Source organism: Oncorhynchus tshawytscha, linkage group LG13 (assembly GCF_018296145.1).
Source record: "Oncorhynchus tshawytscha isolate Ot180627B linkage group LG13, Otsh_v2.0, whole genome shotgun sequence".
NCBI classification, from domain to species: Eukaryota; Metazoa; Chordata; class Actinopteri; order Salmoniformes; family Salmonidae; genus Oncorhynchus; species Oncorhynchus tshawytscha.
The window spans coordinates 43,768,868-43,795,994 of NC_056441.1; the positions used below are offsets into that span (position 1 = coordinate 43,768,868).

At 41.9% G+C, this 27,127-nt stretch overlaps 1 protein-coding gene across 1 annotated transcript in view; it reads right to left on the bottom strand.

Annotated features, from left to right (window-relative positions):
• Positions 1 to 26,788, bottom strand: part of LOC112266629 (ephrin-A3-like) — an 84,680-nt gene extending 57,892 nt beyond the window's left edge. The window contains exon 1 of the mRNA XM_024444292.2: positions 25,905 to 26,788. Within this exon, the coding sequence (XP_024300060.1) occupies positions 25,905 to 26,014 (110 nt within the window). The 5' untranslated portion in view covers positions 26,015 to 26,788. The remainder of the gene's footprint in view (positions 1 to 25,904) is intronic.
• Between the last annotated feature and the right edge of the window lie 339 nt (positions 26,789 to 27,127).

Sequence of the window (27,127 nt, forward strand, 5' to 3'; positions counted from 1 at the left end):
CACCTGAGGAAAGAACCAAAGGGAGTGGCAGATATAGGGAAGATAATCAAGGAGATGATGGAGTCCAGTTGATTGTAATGAGGCACTGGTGCGCTTGACGATGGTGACAGGTGTGCGGGATAATCAGCAGCCTGATGACCTAGAGGCCAGAGAGGGAGTACACGTGATACTAAGAACTTTTACTTCCGCTTCAACAGGAACTTCAGTGACGTCGCCGCCACTCTCACCTCCCTCATCAAGGGTGTTATTCTGTAACGAGTGCGCTGAGAGTCGGGAAGCAAGTACAGGGAGTGAGTGTTTTAATAAATAAACAAAACATAAACACGAAACACAAAAAACCGCACCGACGTGAAACAGAGTCAATAACATGACACCCAAAACAATGACGCCGTAGAAGGAGCAGACGGAGCGGTCTTCTGGTCAGGCTCCATAGACGGGCACATCACGCACCGCTCCCGAGCATACTACTCGCCAATGTCCAGTCTTTTGACAACAAGGTAGACGAAATCCGTGCAAGGGTAGCCTTTCAGAGAGACATCAAAGACTGTAACGTTCTTTGTTTCACGGAAATATGGCTCACTCAAGGCACGCTATCGGAGTCGGTACAGCCAGCTGGTTACTTCACGCATCGCGCCGACAGAAACAAGCATCGGGGGTGTATACCTTATGATTAACGAGACGTGGTGTGATCATAACAACATACAGGAACTCAAGTCCTTCTGTTCACCTGACTTAGAATTCCTCACAATCAAATGCCAACCGCATTATCTAACTAGAGAATTCTCTTCGATTATAATCACAGCCGCATATATCCCCCCCAAGCAGACACATCAATGGCCCTGAACTAACTTCATTTGAGGGTAGTGAGGTCTGCACGAGGGTAGTGAGGTCGGCACAACGCATCACCGGGGGGCAAACTACCTGCCCTCCAGGACACCTACACCACCCGATGTCACAGGAAGGCCAAAAAAATCATCAAGGACAACAACCACCCGAGCCACTGCCTGTTCACCCCGCTATCATCCAGAAGGCGAGGTCAGTACATGTGCATCAAAGCAGGGACCAAGAGACTGAAAAACAGCTTCTATCTCAAGGCCATCAGACTGTTAAACAGTCATCACTAACATTGCGTGGCTGCTGCCAACATACTGACTCAACTCCAGCCACTTTAATAATGGAAAAATTGATGTAATAAATGTATCACAAGCCACTTTAAACAATGCCACTTCATATAATGTTTACATACCTTACATTACTCATCTCATATGTATATACAGTACTCTATACCATCTACTGCATCTTGCCATCTTGATGTAATGTATCACTAGCCACTTTAAACAGTGCCACTTTTATATGTTTACATATCCTACATTCCTCATCTCATATGTATATACTGCATTTTGCCATCTTGATGTAATGTATCACTAGCCACTTTAAACAATGCCACTTTAATATGTTTACATATCCTACATAACTCATCTCATATGCATATACTGTACTCTATACCATCCACTGCATCTTGCCTATGCCGTTCTATACCATCACTCATTCATATATTTTTTTATGTAAATATTCTTATTCATTCCTTTACACTTGTGTGTATAAGGTAATTGTTGTGAAATTGTTAGGTCATATTACTCATTGGATATTACTGCATTGTTGGAACTAGAAGCACAAGCATTTCGCTACACTCGCATTAACATCTGCTAACCATGTGTATGTGACAAATACAATTTGATTTGATTTGATAACACCTGAGGAAAGAGCCAAGGGGAGTGACAGATATAGGGAAGATAATCAAGGAGATGATGGATTGTCATGAGGCGCTGGTGCACTTGACGATGGTGACAGGTTTGCGGGATAATCAGCAGCCTGATGACCTAGAGGCCAGAGAGGGAGTATACGTGACATCCTTATTATGGCTAGCTTCACAACACATAACCCGGTCCGGTCGAGCTTCAATAGCCAGATGAAGTTAGCTGGCTGCTTATAATGTTAGCTTTGGGCAACAGGGTTAAGTAGCAATTTATTTAATGAACTGAAGGCTACCTAGCTAATACTTACTCACAAGGAATCCTACATCATTGCTAAGAATAATGAAAATGACTGCATTTTCTACTGGTCATTGTTTTCAGGCTGGTTGTATTGGTGCTAGCTAGGTACCAAGTTAAAGCTAGCTAGCTACCCCAGAAGTTGCGGTCGAACAAATAATGCTTTATTACCAACGCTGCATTGTAAACACATCGTTCGTGTTCGGTGTTTGCTTGTTTGCAGACTTTTTGTACAGGTTTGACAATGTTACTGATAGTAGTGGTGGCACTTGGCTTGCACATGCAAATTCAGAACAACCACATTCTATAACAGAACTGTGCTATTTGACGTGTCAAATTAAAAGCTTGTTTAAAGCGTCAAATAGTGTTATTGTCAGGCCCCTTAAGGGGGCTGAATAATTTTGCACGCCCAATTTTTCAGTTTTTGATTTGTTAAATTTTTTTGAAATATCCAATAAATGTATTTCCACTTCATGATTGTGTCCCACTTGTTGTTGATTCTTCACAAAAAAATACAGTTTTATATCTTTATGTTTGAAGCCTGAAATGTGGCAAAAGGTCGCAAAGTTCAAGGGGGCCGAATACTTTCGCAAGGCACTGTATTTTTTTTAAACACAAAGACCCAAACAGCATATGTCGTAAAGCTAATAGCAGTGACGCTATTACTGTGTAACTCCGGTAGAGCAACATCTGAAAAATAGCGCACTTGGTAGTGTGTACCGGTGCTCAACCAGTCGCGAAAACCAACATCACCCACGACAGAGAACGATTGATTGTCAAGGGCAATGAATTCCATTATTTTGGCATTATTTTCGCCTTTGAGTTGTCTCGATGAAAGGTTCTTACTCTTTCAAATTACTGCTCAACTTGTTGACTGCTAGAGCCACACAGCAGGCATTGTGGGCTAGGTTAGGAGTGCTGTGTTGCACGTGTAGAGCAACATTTTACGTGGCGTCATTACGTTATGTACCTACATTATATAGGTATGCACATCAGCTTTAACATCAGTTTTGCACATAGGCATTAAACTAGACATCGGACCGATACCGATGTTGGCATTTTTAGCTAATATCGGCCGATTCCGAAATGTTCACCGATATATCATTGGGTCATGGTCCTGTAGAAAAACAAATTATACTCCCACTAAGCACAAACCAGATGGGAGTCCAAATTTGAGATTTTTTTTTCTTCTCAAAAATCTCAAATTTGGACTCATCAGATCAAAGGACAGATTTACACCGGTCTAATGTCCATTGCTCGTGTTTCTTGGCTCAATCAAGTCTCTTCTTCTTATTGGTGTCCTTTAGTAGTTGTTTCTTTGCAGCAATTCAGCCATGAAGGCCTGATTCATGCAGTTTCAGTTGTCTATTACTTTAACTCTGTGCGGCATTTATTTGGGCTGAAATTTCTGAGGCTGGTAACTCTAATGAACTTATCCTCTGCAGCAGAGCTAACTGGGTCTTCCTTTCCTGTCCTGATGAGAGCCAGTTTCATCATAGCGCTTCATGGTTTTTGCAAAAAGAAGTTCATGTCTTAAAGTAATGATGGACTGTTTCTCATTTTTATTTGAGTTGTTCTTGCCAAAATATTGACTTGGTATTTTACCAAATAGAGCTATCTTCTGTATACCACCCATACCTTGTCACAACACAACTGATTGGCTCAAATGCATTAAAAAATAAAGAAATTCCACAACTTAACAGTTAACAAGGCACACCTGTTAATTAAAATGCATAATTGAAATGCATTCCAGGTGACTACCTCATGAAGCTGGTTGAAAGAATGCTGAGAATGTGCAAAGCTGTCATCAAGGCAAAGGGTGATTACTTTGAAGAAACTCAAATATAAAATATATTTTGATTTGTTTAACACTTTTTTGTTACTACATGATTCCATATGTGTAATTTCGTAGTTTGGATGTCTTCACTATTATTCTACAATGTAGAAAATAGCAAAAATGTAATGGGCACTGGTCAAAAGTAGTGCACTATATAGAGAATAGGGTGCCATTTGGAACGCACACCAATGCTTACCATGAAAATTCCAGTCAACAATGAGAGAGAGAGCTCTTGAGTGCCTTGTTATTTTGCTGGGAAGCTGTTGCGGTCTTATGCACCTCACTGAGAGAAAGAGCTTTCCATACAAGAGATATGGCTCTTTTACACAGTCTACAACATGACCAGTCTTCTCATCAATCTAAAGATGGATCACATCTCAAGAAGTCCCATAATTGCATAATACAGTCATTGGAAATATAATTTTGCTATTTTGAACTGTATTGTCTTGCTGACAAATAGCTGACGTGTTTTGCAGACCTTGAGAGGAGGGCGTTCGATAATAAGCATAGAAAATCTCAACCTTGTGCATTGCCTCTGAATTCTTGCTATGCTTCTCATCGGTTCCAGCAACATTTTTGCTTTTCTCTTACCTTCAGCCACAACAATATGTCAAAGCCTTGTGGACAGACCATGTAGCACAAGCCTCCATGAACATAGCTCGCATACCAAATGGCACCCTATTCCCTATTTAGTGCACAACTTTTGGGGATAGAGGATAGGGTTCCATTTAGGACGTATATATTCTCAAGCATGCTTTTATAAGTCAATACCCTGATCTGAAGCATTCCACATCCACCTCAGATTGCTTAATGGAAATTTACTGACACTGTGAAATCTAATTAAAAATGCTTTTGAACATTGATCATCTTATGGCCTGGGGATAGAGCGATACACAGAGTGCAACCTTTGTATGTTTTCAGACCACGGCCGGGAGCACAGCCTTTCTGTCCCATAGAACTATATTGATTCACATACCCACCATCAGGTTCCATATGGACCATTAAGGCTAGGTCCCAAATGGTAGGGCTGGGAATTGCCAAAGACCTCACGATACGATATTATCACGATGGTAGCCTATAAAATATTGCAACATTACAATTACAACTACAACCAAACAATTCTTTCCACAGGGCTTGAATGTTCCAAAATGCAATTAGCAGGAAAACACTTTTCTTAAACACACACTGCACATGTGCATGGTTTAATGTGACAGAGATGAAAATATCTGTTAGAAATTAAGAAGGGGGAGCTCTAAAGAGATCCTTGCTAACACCAGCCTATCTATGTCCTTAACAAAATAGATGTCATCATGAGATAGGACCATTATGTGGATATGTTGAAGCAACATCTCAAGACATCTGTCAGGAAGTTAAAGCTTGGTTGGAAATGGGTCTTCCAAATTGACAATGACCCCAAGCATACTTCCAAAGTTGTGGCAAAATGGCTTAAGGACAACAAAGTCAAGGTATTAGAGTGGTCATCACAAAGCCCTGACCTCAATCCTATAGAAGATTTGTGGGCAGAACTGAAAAAGCATGTGCGAGCAAGGAGGCCTACAAACCTGACTCAGTTGCACCAGCTCTGTCAGGAGGAATGGGCCAAAATTCACCCAACTTATTGTGGGAAACTTGTGGAAGGCAGAAATGTTTGACCAAAGTTAAACAATTTAAAGGCAATGCTACCAAATACTAATTGAGTGTATGTAAACTTCTGACCGATTGGGAATGTGATGAAAGAAATAAAAGCTGAACTAAATGATTCTCTCTACTATTATTCTGACGTTTCACATTCTTAAAATAAAGTGGTGATCCTAACTGACAGGGAATTGTTACTAGGATTAAATGTCAGGATTTGTGAAAAACTGAGTTAAAATGTATTTGGCTAAGGTGTATGTAAACTTCCGCCTTCAACTGTATGTCAATAGGTCATGCTGGCACTATGAAGACATCCTTTATCAACAGTACAATTTGTTGGCATTGGGAACTGACACAAAATGGACACCTCATTAAAAGACCTAGAGCTTTTTGTTTTACGTAGTGTTTCACTTTGAAGACACTATCTATGAGTGGCGATGGCCCCTGGTAAAAATAGACAGTCGACTTTGGGCAATAAGATTATTGCCCAAATGAAAACTTGCCATTTAGGAGTTTCAGTAAGCTTGTAGAACTGCTTTCTTTGATGAAAGAAAATGTGATTCCTATATACTGTATGGGAACATCATGTTCAAATGCAACATTATTTGAGTGACAGAGAGAATAAACATGAGGAGCCATGTTGAGAAGGCATCACGTACTATAGTACGTACTATAGTACGTGATGCCTTCTCAACATGGCTCCTCATGTTTATTCTCTCTGTCACTCAAATAATGTTGCATTTGAACATGATGTTCCCATACAGTATATAGGAATCACATTTTCTTTCACCAAAGAAAGCAGTTCTACAAGCTTACTGAAACTCCTAAATGGCAAGTTTTCATTTTGAGCCCTGACCCCTACAGAAAGATACTGTTAGACTGCTGACTGTGATAAAAAAAAAAATAGGCTATAGATTCTTAATTCCCATTCTCATTCAGAGTAATGCATCATTGGTAACAATATGCAGATTTTGAAGCACATTTGATTACTATGCTAGTAGTTCTTGCATCAGAAAATGTGTAGGGTTCCCATAGTTTAATCCAGTAAAAGTACTTTCTGTAGTGCCTCTTTTAGCACTTATGTTGCCTGTAACCCAGTTATTTATGATGCAGTACTATCACTTTGTTTAGGTTACTGTCTTAAAGGCCTATCATGCAAACATTTCATGCAAACACACACTTCTTACTCATTACGTTTGTACAAATACCAACACTTTCCAACAATCATTCCTCACTATAACTTCCATTCAAACATTATCCATCGCAGTTGCCATTCTATACCGTTGAGCTATAGTTCTAGGTCTGTGTACATACAATATGTAGGTCATATGAACTTCATCCACAACGATTCAGATGATTTTGGAGCTGTATAGGACAGAGGCCAACACATTACTCCCTGTCTTCCCCAACCAGCTCTCCAGACGTCTGAAGACAAGGTCGCATGCACCCTTCCTTGCTTTTCCCAAAATCCCGTTGGCAAGACCGCTAATACATCATACCCTCACACAAAGGCTCGAAATGTTTTAAGTTGCTCCTATTCTAATTAAATCCCTAAGTTGGTCATTACTATTTAGCAGTGTCGTCTCTCCATCTCCTTTTCAGAAAGGAGTTTTTCTCCCCAGTTTTAGTTAGTCCTAACTTTAGCTTGGATGGTTTACCTCTCTTGTGGGGGCATAGCAAATTGATGAGGAGGCATCGGGGGTGTTGCACATGTAAATGGTATATTAAGTGTTTATAACATAATTGCCCCCATAATTGCCTCAACCTTTCTATAGTTGCATTTTGGCTAGGCTAGGCTACTTTGAAACAAGGTAAGACGTGCTTCAAAGACATGCTTTAAAACAATTGGTTTATGGTTAAATATACTGAAGAAAAATATAAACGCAACATGCAACAATTTCAACGATTTTACTGAGTTACAGTTCATGTAAGGAAATTTCAGGTCACAACTTGTAGACTTGTTTACGTGCTGCTGTGCGTTTTGTTGCTGACCATACTTTGCTACCTGACAACTTTACTGTTTTTACTTTTTAATTACTGTTTATATTTTTAGTTTTTCCCTCGCTTTACATTTTTTCATTCAACTTTTTCACTCTGGTTCGTCAGGACCTCCACCAGCCGCAGCTAAGTAGTAACATTAACACGATGCCTTCTAATTGCAGTCGCTGTACTCATAATATACAGGAAAATGATCACCTTGCGGTGAGGATAGAAGTGCTGCAAGCCTAGCTTCAGACGCAAGCATTAGGCAAGGGTCATTTAAGTGTAGGAAAGGATGAAACAGCGTCTGTGCAACCAGTAAGTACAGATAGAAGTATAAATCCCCTCACACAGTCCCCGCAGCCGGACAACTTTCTCATGGCTTCTGGAGGGAAATGCTGTAGGAAAGCTCAACCGCTGTCGCTCATTTAGCCGACAGAAACTTTCAACCGGTTCTCCCCATTAAGCAGCGAGTCGGAGTCAGAGGCCGAGCCTTCTCTGGGCTCTACTGCTCCCGTTACGGGGTCTGAGACGCCGAAGCCTCCCACCATTAGCTCTGACAAATTGGAAACTCATTGGAGACTCCATTACCCACAGTATTAGACTTAAAATGAATCATCCAGCGATCATACACTGTTTAACAGGCGCTACTGACGTTAAGGCTAATCTGAAGATGGTGCTGGCTAAAGCTAAAACTGGCGAGTGTAGAGAGTATAGGGATATTGTTATCCATGTCGGCACCAATGATGTTAGGATGAAACAGTCAAAGGTCACCAAGCGCAACATAGCTTCAGCGTGGAAATCAGCTAGAAAGATGTGTTGGCATTGAGTAATTGTCTCTGGCCCCCTCCCAGTTAGAGGGAGTGATGAACTCTACAGCAGAGTCTCACAACTCAATCACTGGTTGAAAACTGTTTTCTGCCCCTCCCAAAATATATAATTTGTAGATAATTGGCCCTCTTACTGGGAATCACCCATAAACAGGACCAAGCCTGGCCTGTTGAGGAGTGACGGACTCCATCCTAGCTGGAGGGGTGCTCTCATCTTATCTACCAACATAGACAGGGATCTAACTCCCCTATCTCCACAATGAGATAGGGTGCAGGCCAGGCAGCAGGCTGTTAGCCAGCCTGCCAGCTTAGTGGAGTCTGCCACTAACACAGTCACTGTAGTCAGCTCAGCAATCCCCATTGAGATGGTGTCTGTGTCTTGACCTAGGTTGGGCAAAACAAAACATGGCGGTGTTCGCCTTAGCAATCTCACTGGAATAAAGAGCTCCTCCATTCTTGCCATTATTGAAAGAGATTGTGGTACCTCACACCTCGAAATAGGGCTACTTAATGTTAGATCCCTCACTTCCAAGGCAGTTATAGTCAATGAACTAATCACTGATCATAATCTTGATGTGATTGGTCTGACTGAAACATGGCTTAAGCCTGATGAATTTACTGTGTTAAATGAGGCCTCACCTCCTGGTTACACTAGTGACCATATCCCCCGTGCATCCCGCAAAGGTGGAGGTGTTGCTAACATTTATGATTGCAAATTTCAATAAACAAAAAAAACCTGTTTGTCTTTTGAGCTTCTAGTCATGAAATCTATGCAGCCTACTCAATCACTTTTTTAGCTACTGTTTACAAGCCTCCTGGGCCATATACAGCGTTCCTCACTGAGTTCCCTGAATTCCAATCGGACCTTGTAGTCATGGCAGAAAATATTCACATTTTTGGTGACTTTAATATTCACATGGAAAAGTCCACAGACCCACTCCAAAGGCTTTTCGGAGCCATCATTGACTCAGTGTGTTTTGTCCATGTCTCTGGACCTACTCACTGCCACAGTCATAATCTGGACCTAGTTTTGTCCTGTGGAATAAATGTTGTGGATCTTAATGTTTTTCCTCATAATCCTGGACTATCGGACCACCATTTTATTATGTTTGCAATCCCAACCAAGGATCATCAAAAGTCGGGCTATAAATTCTCGGACAACCCAAAGACTCCTAGATGCCCTTCCAGACTCCCTCCGTCTACCCAAGGACGTCAGAGTACAAAAATCAGTTAACCACCTAACTGAGGAACTCAATTTAACCTTGCGCAATACCCTAGATGCATTCGCACCCCTAAAAACAAAAAACATTTGTCATAAGAAACTAGCTCCCTGCTATGCAGAAAATACCCGAGCTCTGAAGCAAGTTCCAGAAAATTAGAACGGAAATGGCACTACACCAAACTGGAAGTCCACTGACTAGCTTGGAAAGACAGTACCTTGCAGTATCAAAGAACACTCACTGCTGCTCGATCATTCTATTTTTCCAACTTAAATGAGTAAAATAAGAACAATCCAATATTTATTTTTGATACTGTCACAAAGCTAACTAAAAAGCAGCATTCCCCAAGAGAGGATGGCTTTCACTTCAGCAGTGATAAATTCATGAACTTCTTTGAGGAAAAGATCATGATAATTAGAAAGCAAATTCCGGACTCCTCTTTAAATCTGAGTATTCCTCCAAAGCTCAGTTATCCTGAGTCTGCACAACTCTGCCAGGACCTAGGATCAAGGGACACACTTAAGTGTTTTAGTACTATATCTCTTGACACAATGATGAAAATAATCATGGCCTCTAAACCTTCAAGCTGGATACTGGACCCTATTCCAACTAAACTACTGAAAGAGCTGCTTCCTGTGCTTGGCCCTCCTATGTTGAACATAATAAACAGCTCTCTATCCACCGGATGTGTACCAAACGCACTAAAAGTGGCAGTAATAAAGCCTCTCTTGAAAAAGCCAAACCATGACCCAGTCTCAAGTGCGCTGAGACTACACTTGTGAAGGTGGTTTAAATGGCATCATTAGCGCTAAATAGCGTTATAATCGGTGACGTCACTTGCTCTGCGACCTTGAAGTAGTAGTTCCCCTTGCTCTGCAAGGGCCGTGGCTTTTGTGGAGCGATGGGTAACGATGCTTCGTGGGTGGCTGTTGTTGATGTGTGCAGAGGGTCCCTGGTTCGCGCCCGGGTATGGGCGAGGGGACGGTCTAAAGTTATACTGTTACAGATGGTTTGTCCACTGACAAAAGCAACTGTAAAATTCAGTGTTCCTTAAGGTTCTGTTTTAGGTCCACTATTGTTTTCACTATATATTTTACCTCTTGGGGATGTCATTTGGAAACATAATGTTAACATTCAATGCTATGCGGATGACACACAGCTGTACATTTCGATGAAACACGGTGAAGCCCCAAAATTGCCCTCGCTGGAAGCCTGTGTTTCAGACATAAGGAAGTGGATGGCTGCAAATGTTCTACTTTTAAACTCGGAAAAAACAGAGATTCTTGTTCTAGGTCCCAAGAAACAAAGAGATCTTCTGTTGAATCTGACAATTAATCTTGATGAATGTACAGTCGCCTCAAATAAAACTGTGAAGCCTCTCGGCATTACTCTGGACCCTGATCTCTTTTTTGATAAAGATATCAAGACTCTTTCAAGGACAGCTTTTTTCCATCAATGTAACATTGCAAAAACACAGAAACTTTTTGTCCAAAAAAATGAATCAATGCTTTTGTCACTTCTAGGCTAGACTACTGCAATGCTCTACTTTCCGGCTACCCGGATAAAGCACTAAATAAACTTCAGTTAGTGCTAAACATGGCTGCTAGAATCTTGACTAGAACCAAAAGATTTGATCATATTACTCCAGTGCTAGCCTCTCTACACTGGCTTCCTGTTAAGGCAAGGGCTGATTTCAAGGTTTTACTGCTAAACTACAAAGCATTACATGGGCTTGCTCCTACCTATCTTTCCGATTTGGTCCTAACGTACATACCTATAAGTACGCTACGGTCACAAGACGCAGGCCTCCTTACTGTCCCTAGAATTTATAAGCAAACAGCTGGAGGCAGGGCTTTCTCCTATAGAGCTCCATTTTCATGGAATGGTCTACCTACCCATGTGAGAGACGCAGACTTGGTCTCAACCTTTAAATCTTTATTGAAGACTCATCTCTCCAGTAGGTCCTATAACTGAGTGTAGTCTGGCCCAGGAGTGTGAAGGTGATCGGAAAGGCACTGGAGCAACGAACCGCCCTAACTGTCTCTGCCTGGCCGGTTCCCCTCTCTCCACTCGGATTCTCTGCCTCTAACCCTATTACTGGGGCTGAGTCACTGACTTACTGGTGCTCTTCCATGCTGTCCCTAGGAGGGGTGCGTCACTTGAGTGGGTTGAGCCACCCCTTGGGTTGTGCCGTGGCGGAGATCTTTGTGGGCTATACTTGGCCTTGTCTCAGGACGGTAAGTTGGTGGTTGAAGATATCCCTCTAGTGGTGTGGGGGCTGTGCTTTGGCAAAGTGGGTGGGGTTATATCCTGCCTGTTTGGCCCTGCCCGGGGGTATTGGTTTTAGGCTGGGTTTCTGTACAGCACTTTGAGATACCAGCTGATGTAAGAAGGGATTTATAAATAAATTTGATATTTTAAATCAGTCAATTGAAATAAATTCATTAGACTCTAATTGGTGGATTTCACATGACTGGGAATACAGATATGCATCTGTTGATCTCAGATACCTTAAAAAAAGGTAGGGGTGTGGATCAGAAAACCAGTCAGTATCTGGTGTGACCACCATTTTCCTCATGCAACGCGACACATCTCCTTCGCATAGAGTTGATCAGGCTGTTGATTGTGGCCTGTGGAATTTTGTCCCACTGCTCTTCAATGGCTGTGCGAAGATGCTGGATATTGGCAGGAACTGGAACACGCTGTTGTTCATGTTGATCCAGAGCATCCCAAACATGCTCAATGGGGGACATGTCTGGTGAGTATGCAGGCCATGGAAGAACTGGGACATTTTCAGCTTCCAAGAATTGTGTACAAACCCTTGCTCCATGGGACGGATGAATTGCACACCAATGGGCCTCAGGTTCTTTTCACAGTATCTCTGTGCGTTCAAATTGCCATTGATAAAATGCAAACACAAAAAAGTCAGAAGACTTGTTTCCATTGTGGTGCTTTATAACTGGTCACGATGGCATCACCCACCCGTAGCACGCGCTCCAGCAGGTGTATCTCACTGATCATCCCTAAAGCCAAGACCTCATTTGGCCGCCTTTCGTTCCAGTTCTCTGCTGCCTGTGACTGGAACGAATTGCAAAAAATCGCTGAAGTTGGAGACTTTTATCTCCCTCACCAACTTCAAACATCTGCTATCTGAGCAGCTAACCGATCGCTGCAGCTGTACATAGTCTATAGGTAAATAGCCCACCCAATTTACCTACCTCATCCCCATACTGTTTATATTTATTTACTTTTCTGCTCTTTTGCACACCAGTATCTCTACCTGTACATGACCATCTGATAATTTATCACTCCAGTGTTAATCTGCAAAATTGTAATTATTCGCCTACCTCCTCATGCCTTTTGCACACAATGTATATAGACTCTCTTTCTTTTTTTCTACTGTGTTATTGACTTGTTAATTGTTTACTCCATGTGTAACTCTGTGTTGTCTGTTCACACTGCTATGCTTTATCTTGGCCAGGTCGCAGTTGTAAATGAGTACTTGTTCTCAACTTAGCCTACCTGGTTAAGTAAAGGTGAAATAAAATTTTAAAAAATAAAAGTGCTTTATAAGGAATAGGGTGTAGTTTGGGACTTTAAATATCCTTTCAGGTTGCTTTTCTCCACGCATTTTGCAGGACTCATACCAGCCAACAATACTGAAGAAAACAGCTTTCCAATCCGAAGACCTTCATTTATATGTGTATTTTTGACACCTGTGCCAACCTATTGCACAAAGAGAAAATGAGACAAATACGAATCACTAAGCTAACAGTTCTGTGGGTCTTTAACGGCTTTGGAAAGTCAATAGAATGTGAATACAAGATGATAACTGTTTTGAATTAGCATAATCATGCTACATTAATTCAGAAATATTTCCATAGAATTTCATTCAGTATTGAAGGTCATTCAGTATACTTTTGAGTCAGCGTTGCTCACAGATTCCCATTCAGCACTACAGGCATCAACTACAAGTCAGGAAAGAAAGAAATACATGAAAAATATCTTATGCTGTTTGAGACAGTTGCGTTGCACAGTGGCATGACAAGTGTGGAAAAGAACAAATTGAATGCCAGTGAGTAAGATGCATTTGTATGTAAAATTGGCGAGACTGTTCAGCGAGCGAGCCAGGCAGACAGCCATGCATGTAATCATCTAGCAAATCCGCTTGTGTCTCACGCACTGCACTGCACAATGATGCGTAGGGCCAGGCCGCTGCTATTGTCTCTGAGCACTGGTCCACATGAATAACCCTGCGTGTGTCCACATTAGCACGGGTCACCTCCCATAAGTATCATCTCTGAAGAAACAGCAGCCGAAGCATATTCGGCAAATAACTTTCACTTCCGCAAAAGCTCACCACCTCTTTCTCCCTACTAGGTCTCTCAATCATTCTCTCCATCTAAAAAAAACAATCTCCCTCTCTCTACCTTCTTGGCACACTTTCCATCATTCCACTGGCACCCCATGTTCTCCATCACTACTCACCACCCCTTTCTCTCAATACTGTTTCCGCACTTTGCCTCTCCTCCATCTTCTTCCATCTCTATTTGTCTCCCTCTGTGTGTTTCTCTCTCACTCTCTCTCCCTCTCCCCATCTCCCCCGGTCGTTTTCCCATATATATCTCACTGAAAATATCAGAAACCTCAACAGCAGGGGTGTTGGGGCTCCCCTCTCCACCACCACACAGCGCCACCTCTAAATTGCTGGTCCTCCACCCACACAGCCTCAGTGGTTAATGAGCCTGTTGAGTAAGACAGCAGCTCCGTTCCACATTGATCATGAGGACCCCCCCCCGCCTCTTACTCTCAGGGAAGCTATTTGTCAAGGTGATAATTTATTTTGTAACACCATTTATGGTGAGAACAACCAGGCAGGAAGGGATGCGCTGAAAGTGTTTTTTTGTCTTAATTTGGTTCAGGTCCTAACAGACTCAATTTCAGGTCTTAAATCGGGGTCACAACATCTGGTACTATGAACACACATAGAGCAATAACTCACTGAGGTTCCACCGGTGAAGAAATACCTTTAAACTTTTTAAGGGGGCCGATTTTACAGTAAGGTTGCCACATTTTCACCACAGGTTCCTTCCTATTCCCTCCTACGGCTATACAAAGGACTGGCAGCTTTTGTTCCCTGATCTCCTGCTAAGTTAAGATCCTTAGCAGCTACACTGGGAGTGAGTGAAAGCCACACTATTGTTTTGATCATGTTGACACAGAACATCCAATTAAGAGGCTACAGTCTGTGGCAGCTTCCCAAATGGCACCCTATCCCCTACATAGTGGACTACTTTTGTCAAGAATCCACAGGGAATAGGCTGCCATTTAGGACTTAATCTGTGTCAGTGGCAAGGCCAAAACCTGATAGGAGAAGACAGGAGTGCGAGCCGCCAGAGGAGAGGCGACTTCTTCGCGGCATTTCCTCCACTGGTCCCATGCACTCCTCAAGATGTTCCACATCTCCCCTCTCTAATTGGCAGGTGGCCTCAGATGCAAGATGATTTAATGGCCTGCGTGTGATTTTTTCTGCCTCAGTCAGCCATTAGCAGGGACATCTGTAGCATGTTGGCTTAGGTACGCTGCTGCGAGTGAAAGCTTAGAGCAACTCTTTCTAATGGAGATGGAAGCAGGTAGCTAACGGTGCTGCAACTCCGACGGTTGCAATCATGGTACTTCTTCTTCGAGGTACAAAAATATGAAATAACACATATGGAATCATGTAGTAACCAGAAAAGTGTTATACAAATCAAAACATATGATATATTTGAGAATATTCAAAGTAGCCACCCTTTGCCTTGATGACAGCTTTGCACACTCTTGGCATTCTCTTATCCAGCTTCATGAGGTAGTCACCTGGAATGCATTTCAATTAACAGGTGTGCCTTCTTAATACGTTTGAGCCAATCAGTTGTGTTGTGACAAGGTTGGGGTGGTATACTGAAAATAGCCCTAATTTCTAGAACTTTCAAGTTTCTTCAAGAGCAGTTGCAAAAACCATCAAGCGCCATGATGAAACTGGCTCTCATGAGGACCGGCATAGGAAAGGAAGACACAGAGTTACCTCTGCCTTGTTAAAAGTTAATTTGTGGAATTTCTTTCCTTCTTAATGCATTTGAACCAGTTGTGTTGTGACAAGGTAGGGGTAGTATACTGAAAATAGCCATATTTGGTAAAATACCAACTCCATATTATGGAAAGAACAGCTTAAATAAGCAAAGAGAAACGACAGTCCATCATTACTTTAAGACATGAAGGTCAGTCAATTCGGAAAATTCCAAGAACTTTGAAAGTTCCTTCAAGTGCAGTCACAAAAACCATCAAGCGCTATGATGAAACTGTCTCTCATGATGACCGACACAGGAAAGGTAGACCCAGAGTTACCTCTGCTGCAGAGGATAAATTAATCTGCACCTCAGATTGCAGCCGAAATAAATACTTCACAGAGTTCAAGTAACAGACACATTTCAACATCAACTGTTCAGAGGAGACTGTGTGAATCAGGCCTTCATGGTTAAATTGCTGTAAAGAAACCACTACTAAAGGACACCAATAAGAAGGAGAAACTTGCTTGGGCCTAGAAACACGAAAAATGGACATTAGAATGGTGAAAATCTGTCCTTTGTTCTGACGAGTCAAAATGTTTGATTTTTGGTTCCAACTGCTGTGTCTTCGTGAGACGCAGTGATGTAAAGTACTTAAATAAAATGTACCCACTACACATGAATCTAAGTAGGAATTAAATTAGACTATATACATATGGACGAGCAATGTCAGAGCGGAGTGGACTAAGGTACAGTAGAATAGTATAGAATACAGTATATACATATGAGATGAGTTACACAGTATATGTATATGAGATGAGTAATGCTAGATATGTAAACATTATTAAGTGAATGAGATACTGTAGAATAGTATAGAAAACAGTATGTACATATGAGATGAGTAATGCCAGATTTGTAAACATTAAGTGACTAAGATACTGTAGAATAGTATTGAATACAGTATATACTATACATATGAGCTGAGTACTGCAAGATATGTAAACATTATTAAAGTGACTTTTCTTCCATTCCTTAAAGTGGCAAGTTTTTTCTAGTCTATGCCTATAGGTAGCAGCCTCTAATGTGCTAGTGATGGCTGTTTAACAGTAAGATGGTCTTAAGATAGAAGCTGTTTTTCAGTCTCTTAGTCCCAGCTTTGATGCACCTGTACAGGCCTCGCCTTCTTGATGATAGCGGGGTGAACAGGCAGTGGCTCGGGTGGTTGATGTCCTTGACTATCTTATTGGCCTTCCTGTGACATCGGGTGTTGTAGGTGTCCTGGAGGGCGGGTAGTATGCTCCCAGTATTGCGTTGGGCAGACCGCACCACCTTCTACAGAGCCTTGTGGTTGCGTGCTGTGCAAGTTTGTGAGGGTTTTAGGTGACAAGCCAAGCCTCCTCAGGTTGAAGAGGCTCTGTTGTGCCTTCTTCACTACACTGTCTGTGTGGGTGGTCCATTTCAGTTTCTCAGTGATGTGTACGCCAAGGAACTTGAAGCTTTCCACCTTCTCCACTGCGGTCCCATCGATGTAGATAGGGGGGTGCACCCTCTAATGTTCCTGAAGTCCACAATCATCTCTTTGTTTGGTTGACGTTGAGTGAGAGGTTGTTTTCCAGGTACCACATTCCCAGAGCCCTCACCTCCTCCCTACAGGCTGTCTCATCATCATTGGTAATCAAGCCTACTACTGTTGTGTGGTCTGCAAACTTGATGATTGAGTTGGAGGCGTGCTTGGCCACGCAGTCATGGGTGAACAGGAAGTACAGGAGGGGGCTGTGCATGCACCCTTATGGGGCCCCAGTGTTGGGGATCAGCGGAGTGGACACAATGTTTCCTACCTTCACCAACTGGGGTCAGTCCGTCAGGAAGTCCAGGACCCAGTTGCACAGGGTGGGGTTCAGACCCAGGGCTTCAAGCTTAATGATGAGCTTGGAGGGTACTATGGTGTTGAATGCTGAGCTATAGTCAATAAACAACATTCTTACATAGGTATTCTTCTTGTCTAGATGGGATAGGGCAGTATGCAGGGTGATGGCGATTGCATCGTCTGTGGATCTATTGGGGCGGTAAGTAAATTGAAGTGGGTCTAGGGTGGCAGGTAAGGTAGATGTGATTAGAGCCTTAACTAGTCTCTCAAAGCACTTCATGATGACAGAGGCGAGTGCTATGGGTGATAGTCATTAAGTTCAGTTACCTTTATCTTCTTGGGTACAGGAACAATGGTGGCCATCTTGAAGCATGTGGGGACAGCAGACTGGGATAGGGAGATTGAATATGCCCGTAAACACACCAGCCAGCTGGTCTGTGCATGCTCTGAGGATTGTGGCTAGGGATGCTGTCTGGGCCGGCAGCCTTGAGAGGGTTAAGACATTTAAATGTTTTACTCATGTCCGCCACAGAGAAGGAGAGCCCACAGTCCTTGGTAGCGGGCCGCGTCGGTGGCACTGTGTTATCCTCAAAGCGTGCAAAGAATATATTTTGCCTGTCCGGAAGCAAGACGTTGGTCTCGGTGACGTGGCTGGTTTTCCTTTTGTAGTCCGTGATTATCTGTAGTCCCTGCCACATACGTCTTGTGTCTGAGCCGTTTAGCTTGTTTGATTGCCTTGCGGAGTGAGTAACTACACTGTTTGCATTCTTCCATGTTCCCAGTCACCTTGCCATGGTTAAATGCTGTGGTTCGCGCTTTCAGTTTCGTGCAAATGCTACTGTCTATCTACGGTTTCTGATTAGGGATGTACGAATATTTTGAAGAGAAATACACAACGCAGAGGACGAGAAGTCAATAGAGTATTAACGGTCAGTAGGGAATGATCAATGGAAATAGTGGTTTTTACAAAACAATATCCCATTAGCAAGGAAGCTATGGATGCTACTACAGTAGTGATTAAATATTCTGCCGACATGCTGCTCATACTCTTTTGACAAAGAATGGAGCTGCACAGGTCACAGCTGCTCATTGGAACAAATGGTCAGCTGTGTTGGAGGCTCCTAACATCATCATACCATGTAATCCAGCTACTCTGATGCTTCCTCCAGATACCACATTACTTCAACATGACTGTTTTGAGTTGGTTTTGGATCAGCTCTCTGATGGGTTTACTAAGAGTCATCTGTTGGAAAACCCTGAGTTTATCCTATACACAGACAGTTCAAGCATTGCGGAGGGGGGTGTGAGGAAGGCACGCTGGGCAGTTACTACAATACTACAATAGTAGGGGAAGCAGACAGACAAGTAAAAGAGGCATGGGGAATAAATCCCGAGGGGGGACATGACGTAGTACCAGGACAGTGGGTGATGGTAAAAAAAATAATGTAACAGACACATTAAGGCCAAAGTGGGAAGGTCCTTATCAAGTTTTGCTGATAATGAGGTCAGCAGTGAAAGTCCAGTGAAAATCACGATGGATACATGTCACTCATTGCAAGGTTGTCCATTTTGATGGCAAAGTGGAGCCTGGAGAATAAAGAACTAATTGGTTAGCAATAGGGGGTCAATCTCGGGTGAAGAAGCATGGTAAGATGATCAGAACCTGATAAACTTCTATGTTGTACACCGCAGGGATATCTAGGTGAAATGTCCAACGTTTTCCTGAAAATCACAAAAAAATCTGTGAAATATTCATTTCTCTTGAAACCAGGACATGTTAATTTCACCTTTTTTATTCCTTCGTTACAGGTTATGAGAATCTACCATCTGAAGCAGAAGCTATATTCCTTGACCCAAGGACTGTACTTGAAATTATATAAGATCACCAGTGAAGTGTCATTAGAGAAGTCCTTATCAACCAGTGGAACGGAAGAAGAATTCCTCACTACTGGCAGACTGTCAGAACATAGTTTTAAATAGTTATCTATGTGGGACTGATACCAGTGTGGAAGAGCTGGTCACTTTCAAAGGACTTGGTGAATGATTAACTTGCCAAGAGGACGATTGAATATTGTTGTCTTGTAGACAATTATTTTTTTGGTGAGTTTCCTCCTAATACAGGATGTGGTAGAAATCGTAAGGGACATCATCATTACACCTGTTAATACTTATTTTCTATAACTTTGATTGAAATCTATTTCTTATTGCAACAGCAAGTAAAATATGCCCTTTGTGTTTTATAGAAATGCAAGGTGTTTAATGTGAATCATTTTATGCTTACTGCTAATGTTTTTTATATTTTCTATTTTTTCATGCTTTTTATTGTTTTCTAAAAATACATTTTAAGTATATTTATTTTTTAAATGGTCTAGAGGGGAGTGTAAGAATATTTTGAAGATAAGAACACAACGCAGAGGACAAGAAGTCAATAGTGTACTAACGTCTCACGTTCTGACCTTTATTTCCTTTGTTTCGTCTTTATTTAGTATGTTCAGGGCGTGAGTTGGGGTGGGCAGTCTATGTTTGTTTTTCTATGTTTGGTTTCTGTTTCGGCCTAGTATGGTTCTCAATCAGAGGCAGGTGTCGTTAGTTGTCTCTGATTGAGAATCATACTTAGGTAGCCTGGGTTTCATGGTTGGTTTGTGGGTGTTTGTTTCCGTGTGAGTGTTTGTTGCCACACGGTACTGTTTCGTTTTTCGTTCATGTTCACGTTTATTGTTTTGTATTTCATAGTGTGGCGAGGAGGAGGAATGCCGTTACATAACGGTCAATAGGGAATGATCAATGGAAATAGTGTTTTTTCTATAATAAGGGATTAATGATCAATGGGTCAGAGACATGGGAGGAATTTCATTCCGGGACTCATAGCTACATGGCAAGTTCTCATTGGTCCAAATTGTTTATACATTGAACCTGAAATCGGATACTTCTTATTTGGCCATTGGCCCAGTTTTATTGCAAGGAAAACGAATTGGTCAACCACAGGCTAGGGCTGGGTTTTGAAGTACATCCTGTCCCTTTGTTCTGTGGAAAGAATCACAGGAGAGAATCACTGAGGACAGGGGAGAATGAACATCTGACTCTCAGCATAATAGCTCCTCTTTGAATAAAACTATTTTTCTCCCCCTGATTTGCTTTGGGGTCTGTGTTATTGAAGAGTAACATCAACTGCTAACAGGGTAGATTTTAATAGTCACAGTGGGTACTACATCTACTATACACTTCCTTATAAACTCAGTCACCGTATCCGTGTATGCATCTAGATGATTTTCGCAAGCTACCCGGAACAGGTCCCAGTCCACGTGATCAAAACAATCCTGAAGTGTGGATTCCGATTGGTCAGACCAGCGTTGAATACTTTGAAGCATGAGTACCTTCTGTTTGAGTTTCTGCCTATAGTATGGGAGGAGCTAGATGGAGTCATGGTCAGACTTTCTGAAAGGAGGGTGGAGGAGGGCCTTGTAAGTATTCAGGAAGTTTGGACATTAGATGATGAGTCCAAATTTGAGATTTATGGTTTCACCCGCCTTGTCTTTGTGAGACACAGAGTGGATGAACGGATTATCTCTGCATGTGTGGTTCCCACCATGAAGCATGGAGGAGGATGTGTGATTGTGTGGGGGTGCTTTGCTGGTGACACTGTCAGTGATTTATTTAGAATTCATGGCACACTTCGCCAGCATGGCAACCATAGCATTCTGCAGCAATACGCCATCCCATCTGGTTTACACTTAGTGGGACTATCATTTGTTTTTCAACAGGACAATGACCCAAAACACACCTGATGAGGGCTATTTGACCAAGGAGAGTGATAGAGTGCTGCATTAGATGACCTGGCCTCCACAATCACCCAATCTCAACCCAATTGCGATAGTTTGGGATGAGCTGGTTGAGAGAATGCCAAGAGTGTGCAAAGCTGTCATCAAGGTAAAGGGTGGCTACTTTGAAGAATCTCAAATATAAGATATACTTTGATTTGTTTAACACTTTTTTGGTTACTACATGATTCCATATGTGTTATTTCATAGTTTTGATGTCTTCACTATTATTCTTCAATGTAGAAAATAGTTTAAAATATAGAAAAACCCTTGAATGTGAAGGTGTGTCCAAGCTTCCGACTGGTACTGTATATATCTCAATTCCCCAGGGCAGTGATTGGGGACATTGCTCTGTGTAGGGTGCCATCTTTCGGATGGGACGTTAAACGGGTGTCTTGCCTCTTTGTTGACAATAAAGATACCATGGCACTTATTGTAAGAGTAGAGGGGTAAACCCGTGTCCTTGCTAAATTATAACCATCATGACCACCTAATCATCCCCAGCTTCCAATTGGCTCATTCATCCTCCCTCCTCTCCCCTGTAACTATTCCCCAGGTCTTCGCTGTAAATGAGAATGTATTTTCAGTCAGCTTACCTGGTCAAATAAGAGGTAAATGTGAATTTTTCATCTGAATAAAACCCATAGCAAGCTGTTTTCATGGCCTTAGCACAAACAGCTTGGTTTTCATGTGATCCCATTTTTCACAGCTGGATTTTTTTCTGTAGCCATCTGGGCTGAATGCTTCACTCAAGGGTACAACCAACAACGAGGCCTCATCACCCAGAGTTCAGCCCTGAAAGCCCCTAGTCCCTTGCCCTCTGCCCTGGCCTCGGCTCCTCCCTGTTCCCCCTGAGGTAGTATCTAATTCTGAGGTGGGTAAGTGAGGCCTGCAGCAGGATGTGGACAGCGGTTGCATCCCAAATAGCACCTTATTCCCTATATAGTGGACAACTTTTGACCAGGGTCCATAGTGCTTTGTTTACAAGTAGTGTACTATATAAGGAATAGGGTGCCATTTGAGATGAACGAATGATGCTGAAGTGGCCTAAAGCCTACGGCCTATAAGGCTTGATCGCTTATCAGTATTCCTGCCATAGCCTCTGTGGATTTGTCTGCTACCTGCAAACTGGGTCAATTTTTGCATTATTTTACAGATTCTTATCTCAATGTGGAGGAGGGGATTTTTTTTTTTTTACAAACACACACATCGCCCCACACAGATACACGTATTATCATTAGAATATATTAAAATGAAAATATATTCATATAAGTGTTATATTAAGGTGCTGATGTGCCAAGACTTGATGAATGATTATCCCGTACAATGCCTGGGCGTACTCCTCACGCTGTGCAAGTCATAGAACACATACCAAATGAATAATTAACAATGATAGATAATCCTAATACAGAATGTGACACGCACAAACCTGCAAAACCCTCACAACACTTTGAACATGTGCTGGTACTGCTAATGATTCTCTTTAAATATGCCTCCTCTATTGAGATTCAAACTGGCATACATAATTGCTATCACAACCAGGGCTAGTAGGAATTTGACTAGGTGTTAGTTTGCACTGTTGGTTCTGTACACCAGAGGTGATTGAGATACCTTGAGTATCTCAAGCCTCACATGCCCAGAACTCAAGCCTCACATACCCAGACTGAGTTATATTAAATATTTCAGAATTATCATTCAGATGCATTCAAACAACTCTATTGTATATATGTAATTATCTTTGATATTATCTTTCCATTATATGTCCCAAATGGCACCTATTCCCTATATATAGTGTACTTTTCACCAGAGCCCTGTAGTGCACTAGGTAATGCACTAGGTAATAGGGTGCAATTTGGGACTCAACCTGGGTTTTGGAGGTGAATGAGGAAACAAGAGCAGATGGGGGGGTAATGAGATGCACACAACAACAAAAAAGAAATTGATGGGGACAGGCTGGCTGAGAGAGTAGAAAAATAAGGGAAAGAGGGAGGTAAATAACCAAGTATGAGCTAGAGAGAGGAGATACAGGAGATAGGCCAGTGTCTGAGGTGAATATAAATGGACAAAACAAAAAGGTGGAAAACAGATAGAAAGAGAAAAATAGAGAGAGAGAGAGAGAGAGAGAGAGACAGAGACAGAGTGGGAGGGAGAGAGAGGGAGAGAGAGAGAGAGAGAGAGAGAGAGAGAGAGAGAGAAAGTGAGGGGTGAGGGGAGAAGATAAAAGAATGTGAGAAAGATGGATAACTAATGAGAGGACAAAGGCACCAGATACCCCATCGATCTCTGCTGCAGAGGTATTGTGTTAGAGGTCTGGAGATGTTTACCTACAGTATAGTTACCTACTGTAGTAGGATTGTTATGACCAAGGAGAGATAGAAGAAGAATAGGAAGAGAGGGGCAGGTTTCTGGGGTGGTGTGTGTGTGTGTGTGTGTGTGTGTGTGTGTGTGTGTGTGTGTGTGTGTGTGTGTGTGTGTGTGTGTGTGTGTGTGTGTGTGTGTGTGTGTGTGTGTGTGTGTGTGTGTGCGTGTGCGTGTGCGTGTGCATGTTTTTTGTTTCAAGGTTTCAAGTTTGGGGAAGCAAATTTTCACCATAGAAATACACCACAAAGAATTCCATGCATCCTCACATTTGCGGTCTTATGTCAGATAGCCTTACTATTCCTATTTGTGATGATTAGATTGGCTAGTCATAATTTAGGCTACTAATATAACTCAATCACTGTTCGCAAAAAAAATGCAGCGCGTAGTGGCGTAGAGTAGGCTAGACTATAGGCTATATCAGATAGCCTTTTGTTTCTTTGCAGGGGCAAAATGTGGCCTTTAATAAACACATTACATGTAATTCTACTACACTTCATATTACTGGAGACATTAGCAGAATCTTTTTTTAATATGACAAAAATTACAGGGTAGCCTACTCTGCTGACACTGACAAACAGATCAATAAAAACAACGTTTTCTTCAACCATTTAATAGGCCTAAGAAAAAGAGAGACGCAAATACAATATGACGTACATCTAACCTGGAGGAGTAAATTATTGTTAAAAAACTAACTTTCAAGTGTCCCTGACCCAATAATAAAGACAGTGAATACACACACTCACCTGGGATTAGTGCTGAGCGATTAACGGAAAAGTCGGTTATTTTTCATTTTTTAAACAACCATTTGACAAGACGTCAGTTCAATTATTTGAATTCCATTTGGTACATTTTTTTTTCTGTGATCTCGATGTGCAGGCCAATATTCTACATATTTTAGCACTGAAAACATGGTAATTAACTACAATGACCATAATCCATTGCGCGCCCACTTACCTTAGTCCAGTCTGACTTTGAATTAAATAATGAAGCAATCAAATAAAACAAATATTTTATTAAAGTAATGTGAATAAATGATAGTTAAATAAGTGATATGCAGTAATGAGCAGTCACTACCATCATGGAACTTTTATTCATTGTATGAATTGTTACAGCATTCAACCCACATAAATCATAGTGCATTTAATGTCTAAAAAAATTGCGAAACCAACATTTTTTTCATAATCTAACCGAAAACGAACACACCTCAAAAAGCACTAATCGCTCAGCACTACCGGGGAAATGGCTGATACTCTCCGCTGGTGCCAATAAGATAGGCAGGTGTTCGCTCAATTAAGTTGAGCATTTTGATAACTAAAGACAGATTAGAGTCTTTCCACTGTCTTCAATTTACAGTAATAGTCATTTACTTTCCAAACTATGTTATTCTGCGATTGTATTTAGAAATATCGCAAAATGCTTGGCTGGGTCTCTCTGCTTTTCATTGACAGTTTCAACTCTATTTGGTTTCTATCTAGTTTCATCTATTTGGTCATTGCAGAGCCCGCTGCCCAAATTGCGGGCCCTTTCGACTGTAGGCTGTGATTTAAAACAACCCACAGCGTTTTTTCTTCAAAAACGAATGATCCTCTGTGACCAAATCATGCTTTCTGGTGTAGTAGCCTATTTTGAATGATTTGATTTATTTATGTATAGACATTAGGATAATTAGGCTACATAATTTTGGCAACTTAATTCAATATGAAATAGCTTTCCCTAGCCTTACGGATGCACCACCTATGGGGGGGACAAAGAAAGCAGACAACATCAGAATGGATTGCAGTCAGATGGAGAGGATTGAGTGTTTGTGAGAGAGTGAGAGAGGGGAGGGGGTCATAGATGACAGATATGAGTCATTGTGGAGTAAGAGATGGACAGTGACAACTGAGTTGTCCACATTAATTAAATATTCATATAGAACACCAGGTACCTGCTTACATGGTGGAAAGGAACATTAAAGCAACACGATTGCCTGGTATTTGCTATAGTGTGTGTGTGCATGTGCGTGTGTGTGCGTGCGTGTGTGCGCGTGTATATTGGAAATAGGCAAATTCTGCAATGCACATTTTCGGGATGGGGGAATACAGCATTCATCACACACTTAACAATGATTTATACATACATTCACCTGTATTCTCTAAAATAGTAACATTTAGTTAGGGGATGATCAATTCCTCATACTGACACCTGTCGTCGGTTTAGGTCCATAGCAACAAAGAAAACAAAGATAATAGTGTACTGTATTATACTTGTAGCCTACTTACTGTAAATTTGAGCTGTTCCAATAGACGGCATGTCGGTCGTTGGCTCGCGTCAGGTGCAAGTTTGTAAAGGCGAGCGCTATTAGACAAAGAGAAACCGTTGCGAGAGCCATAATCCCACTGTTCCTCGTTCTTTTTAGGCTACCTTCTTCGCTCTCAGTTTCCGCCGTCCCAAACAGTGGGTCTCTCACAACATCCCGACGGTCAAAAACAACGCAGTTGAATAGTTTCCAGCAACCTTTGGGAAGGACAAATATGCGTACTTGGCTTGGTTTACGTGTTTTTCAACTCTAATTCCATTGCGCGAAGAATCCCTTTTGGGCATTCTCCCCAATCCTATTTGTACTTACTTTGCCTGCTGCGCACGTTGAAGTCACCGTGCTTTGAGTAGGCTATTACTTTTATGTTCCCTATTCCTCTCCACTGACCGAAAACAGCAGTGTAATAAGAATAATTGATAAGGCAAATTAGGCTGCCACAACTGACAACTGTAGTCCCATATTGAGCCGAGAAGATGCTGCAATTCTCCTCAACATATCTCAATACTATCTTTTCGTCTTGGTTGGTCAAGCACAGCTGGCATTGAAGTTTCTCAAAATGTGTTCAAATTATCCTTCTGTTGGTATTGTGTTCCCGTTTCGTTTTGACGATCATCTACTTTGTCATTTTAAATGAGCCTCAGCTCAGACTGTCAGTTGAGACTTTGAGGTGTCTACCTTGCCTTGCTACCCAGACTCCTTGCTCCAGCCAAACGCCACGCCCACGGACGTTAGTTTAATCTCCGCAATGAAAGTATATACGTAAAGTCTGCAGCGAACGACAGAGCAGCAGAAGAATTTAGTGGCTAGTTTCTATCCGCCGCCTCTTCCAAACCACCCACGCACTGCGCGCCAGTTTCCTACAATCCCGCCCTCTGATGGACAAGATGCGCTCACTCTGCCCAACCCCGCCACCACTGTGTGTGTGTGTGTGTGTGTGTGTGTGTGTGTGTGTGTGTGTGTGTGTGTGTGTGAGATGCGGGCGTGTGTTTAATTTCCAATATTCAGAGAGATTTTAATTAACCTGTTTAATTTCGATGGTGGGTTTAAACACTATTAATTTCACTGTTTTAGGCATTACTGTGTTTGATTAACTATGCAAATTCTATAGGCCTATTATAACGGTTATTATCATATCTTGGGTGTAATTTTCATAAGTGGTTTTGGTGATGTGAGTGGGGATTTAAG